The sequence below is a fragment of the Rhagoletis pomonella genome, unplaced genomic scaffold (assembly GCF_013731165.1).
Source record: "Rhagoletis pomonella isolate Grant_MI unplaced genomic scaffold, Rhpom_1.0 Rhpom_scaffold_00013, whole genome shotgun sequence".
Lineage (NCBI taxonomy): Eukaryota > Metazoa > Arthropoda > Insecta > Diptera > Tephritidae > Rhagoletis > Rhagoletis pomonella.
This window is the reverse complement of record NW_023458567.1, coordinates 20,561,683-20,566,241: the sequence shown is the minus strand read 5'-3', so window position 1 is coordinate 20,566,241 and position 4,559 is coordinate 20,561,683. Positions and strand designations below refer to the sequence as shown.

Below are 4,559 nucleotides of genomic sequence, written 5' to 3'. Positions count from 1 at the left end.
CAATTAAAAGTCATAAGTCTCTATTTCATAGCGTGAATCGATGATAAATTCTATAGAAGTTAACGCACCGCGCCACAACCACTTTTGGAATTTACAGCGCGCGTGTGCAGCCACTAGTAGTATCAGCTACCCTCTGCACGCATTTATTGCTCCCCAATCACATTGCATCGCAGCGTTTATTGCGGAGCCCCAATTTATGCAGCGTCGCATGCAAGCCGCCAGGTGCTACTATGTTTTATTGCCACCTTCTCTTGCTGTCCTACTCCACACCTACATACTTACATGCGTATGTATGTGGTTATATCATCTCAAGTACAAATCAACGGCTACTGGCTGATCAATTAAAAACTTACCGCTCGCATTGCAATTTAATAACTGTTGCGTTACTATCCATAATTCTCTTTGGCTGTCATGCGGCCGGCCCTTGAGGCGACTAATGCGCTAGCCGGAAAGTTGTAGTGGCGATGCCTCCTCTGCTTTTGTGGCTTATAGTTGCTTGGTTTTTATGACTTCTTACGGCAGCTCTCTATGCGCGTTAATTCACTGCTACTGGTTTATTTATTGCGCTTTCTACGTTGCTTTTCCACACTTTGTACAGCGCTATAAATACTAGCTTAATAGCCAACTGGATTTTGTAGATTTTTTTTCTTTTCATTTCACTTATCTTTACGCCAGTAACTACTTCATTTCCTCGCCTCTGTCACCTTTGCCGCTTTTGCAACCTGTTCCGCTATTCCTTTTTTCAATTGTAGCCGTTTTTCCAATTTATTTCGCACGCAACTCTTCGCGGACCCTTTATTCGCCTAAGTCTGTTTGTAGATGTGTCTCTATTTTCAATCGGCTCGCATCGTTAATGAGCAAACGACGCGTGCGAACTATTAGCGCACATAAATTCGCACTTTCATGCGTACGCCGGAAAGCGCTGCTCACACCTTTGCTTGCATTGTATGTGGCTGTGCGCGCGCTGTGTTTTATACTTGCAAGGGCGACTGCGATTAAACTAACGGACACAGCGTTGCTTGTCTTACTATTGCCCGTAAATACTTTATCGGCGTTGTTTTGCTGGCAAATCGGTCACAGCTGAGTCCACACACCGGCGATAGGCGCACTGATCAGCGCATTGCCATTATTACCGTAGCGCATACAGTTCATTTCGTATAGCCCTTCTTTTTCTTCTTCTGCTTCTTCTTCGTCAACTGCCGTTTGAAGTCACGCCAACCTTCGCGTCTCGCAGGTCTGCCTGCCTGCTTTCGCAAGCTGCTGCCATTCAACTACGACGCCACCACTCTGCTTTTGGCGTGTCCTTACTCGCCTGCCAGTCAGCTACTTTTGTTTCCCCAGCTGCCTTCCCACTTCCCACTTCGCTTCTTTCCTTCTCTCCTTTTCCCACTTCGACTGCTGCTGCCTTAGCGGTGGATTTTTGACGTGCTTGGCTTTGACATTTGTGCTTCGTTGTCGGTCGAATGCGCGTCTCTGTTCTCTGGTTCTGTGTGGTGTGCTTTGTACGAACTCCGCAGCTGTTGTGCTGCGCGTTCAATGTCCCTCATGTTGTTACCATTTAATTTCATTCGAATTGTTGTTATTGCACCCAACATTTATGGTATCTGCTGCAATTCGTATGCGCGCCGCACCAGCAATTGCGGCCGCTCAGTTCAAGTGAAAGTTTTCGTGCTTGCTTGCAGCATGCTGCTTCATAGCAGGTTTTGAACTCTGCACGGCCGATGGACCCTTAATTGCTTATTTTCTTTACGTTCACACCGTACTGTGATTTGCATTTTTTTTTACTTTGACTTAATGAACATAACTGTTAAGTACGAGTTAGTTCAAAGCGGGTATCGTTTAAAGTTCTGAAAGCTTTATATAGAGTTGCCACCGCTGAAATAGTATTAAATAGTAATATTTTATGCTAAACATACGTAACTCTAATTTTAACTTCTCTCCCTCTTTTTTCCATTACAGATCCGAGGTGAAGCCCGAAAGCGCACGCGATAACATTTTCAATCCCTACAGCAGCTGTGGCATTGACAATTCCAATCATCAGCCATCGAACAAATTCGCCTGCAATGAAATCGCCAACAACAATGCCTCACCGAACAACAACAACAACGCACTCAATCTTTCGCGGGCTCACGATGCCGCGGAGCGCAACAGGAGCAGCGATGAAGAGCTTCTCTTAAGCGGCGATGAAAATAATCTCAACTGCAACAACAACAACAACAAACTACACTCGTCCACCACACACGTCGACATTGCCAACTCTTCGTCGCACAGCAACTGCGCAGCAACCACTAGCACCACCTCCACCAGCAGCGGCGCCGCCATCACCTCGCACACAACTGCCATCCACACTACCGCCAACGTCGCCTCTACAATCCACAGCACTACCACACACACCACACATTTTACTGCCACCGCCTCATCCTCCTGCCATGCCACCAACACCACAACTGTTGCCAATTCGTCTCTCACTTCCTCCCTATCCTCGTCCATCTCTTCCTCCTCCGTCGTCGTCTCAACCACCAGCACCACACATTCGCGTAAACGTCCAATCTGCAGCAGCAATCTTGACAATGACCTGGAAATACTCGACCGTGAATTGAGCGAAATCAATGCGCCAATGCCACTCATCGATCCGGAGATCACGCAGGGCGCCGAACAGCTAGAGAAAGCCATCTCGTCTCGCAAACGGCTACGCAGCGAGGACGAAAGCGATCGTTTGGTGCGCGAGGCGCTTTCACAATTCTACATCCCCCAACAGCGCCTGATCTCCGCCATTGAAGACTGTCCGCTCGATGTAGTGAGCGTAGGTGGTGGCATGGGCGTTGGTGTGGGTTTGGGACTAGGCATGGGGGTCAGCGTCGGCATGGGTATGGGTCCAATGTCGCCAAGTAAACGACAAAAACTAAGCAATGGCAATGGCGGCAACGAGCTGGAACTGGAGTTCGATCTAAATCAAAATCAAAAGGACTTTGAGGTGATAATGGATGCGCTGCGCTTAGGTACGCCCAGTCCAACACCCAGCGTGGGCAGCGACTCATGCGGACAGGCGGCGATGATGAGCGAATCGGCAAGTGTATTTCACAATCTGGTCGTCACATCGCTGGAAACATGAAAGTATCAGTAAAAAGCAGGCGATAGAATAGCAAGTGGTAAACGAGACAGAGCAAATTCGACAGCAAAAGCGAGTGCGAACGATAGCAGAAGATAAGAGATTAGGCATGGATGAGTGAGCGCATGTGCGAGCGAGACGGGTGTTTGTTCGCTGTGAATTATGGCGGCTTAAATGCAACTGATGCGAAAACAACAAAAGTAAAAACAGAAAATTCACTTTTTATAGCGCATTGTTAAGTTTAGCAAAATAATTGCAAACAAAACTTTAAAAATTGTAACTAATATTAAAACAAAACAAAAGAACTTTCTTAACTTTTAAAAAGATGTTAAAGTGTAAGAGGAAAAGTACATAATTTACAACACTAAAAACTTAAAATTTATAACTCATGTAAAAAGATAAAAATGGCAACAAGCCACAAATTTTGTTGCAACTAAAATAGGCAAAACAAAAACTCTTAAGCTTAAGCATTTAGCTTAAGATTTTTTCCACAAATATTATTAGTTTTTAACCAAGCAAAAACTCAAAAGAAAAACTTATACACGTAAATACATAAAATATAAAATTATACAAAGCTAATTACACACAGACATATTATGTACATACATGTGTAGTATATAAGGTAAGCAGTAAACAAAAAAAAAAAAAACAACTAAATCAAAGAAAATGTAGTCAAGCAGAAGACAGCAACCGTACATACTTACATCATAGATATGTACATATGTACACATGTACAGTATGTAGGTTTGTATAGTAAGTTAGTCACGTAGATGTGAGGAAGAAGACAGAGATCACCCAAGAGGTGTGATTTAAAAGCTAATGAAGTGAAAAAAAAATGTGTAGAAATACAAAAAAAAAATGTCACGCGTTTTTATGATACAAAAATAAGATATGTATTACAAAAAAATTTGCTTTCTACAACAAATAATTTGCTATTTTTTATTGAAAGGAATGGACGTAATTTTCTCCTTCGAAATTGCAGCTAAGTAAACATTGGGAGTTTTCTTCTCTGAAAAGTAAAAAAAAAATAAAAATTTCGCTTAGAAATTTACTTATGTAAAGCAATATTCACTAATTTTCTTTCTAAAAATGTAGAAATAACAATCAGAACAAAAAAGGAAGTTTCTCTAGTCAAATCACAAAAAAAAATATTATTGCAAAAAGGTTTCACGTGACTTACTAAGGTGGCAATTCCAATAAAAAATTTAAGTCGAAATCACACAATAATAACTACATAGTTACGGCTGCTGAAAATGAACTAAATATTTAAAACAAAATTTTTTTTTTGGAACAATATTATAAATTATTTTTTTTTAACGTACAAATTTTTATTAGCAAAAAAACAGCAGAAACTTGCCTTCAATTCACTCTAAAATTAACTAATTTTCAAAACTTCTAAGTCTAGGCGCCTCACTCCTACTTCTCTGAACGATCTTCTGCATATTTGTCC

General features: G+C 42.0%; 1 protein-coding gene across 1 annotated transcript in view; it reads left to right on the top strand.

Annotated features, from left to right (window-relative positions):
* LOC118748958 (probable serine/threonine-protein kinase roco9) overlaps positions 1-4,258 on the top strand; it is an 82,084-nt gene extending 77,826 nt beyond the window's left edge. Inside the window, exon 2 of the mRNA XM_036483722.1 lies at positions 1,960-4,258. Within this exon, the coding sequence (XP_036339615.1) occupies positions 1,960-3,112 (1,153 nt within the window). The 3' untranslated portion in view covers positions 3,113-4,258. The remainder of the gene's footprint in view (positions 1-1,959) is intronic.
* Positions 4,259-4,559: the final 301 nt, after the last annotated feature.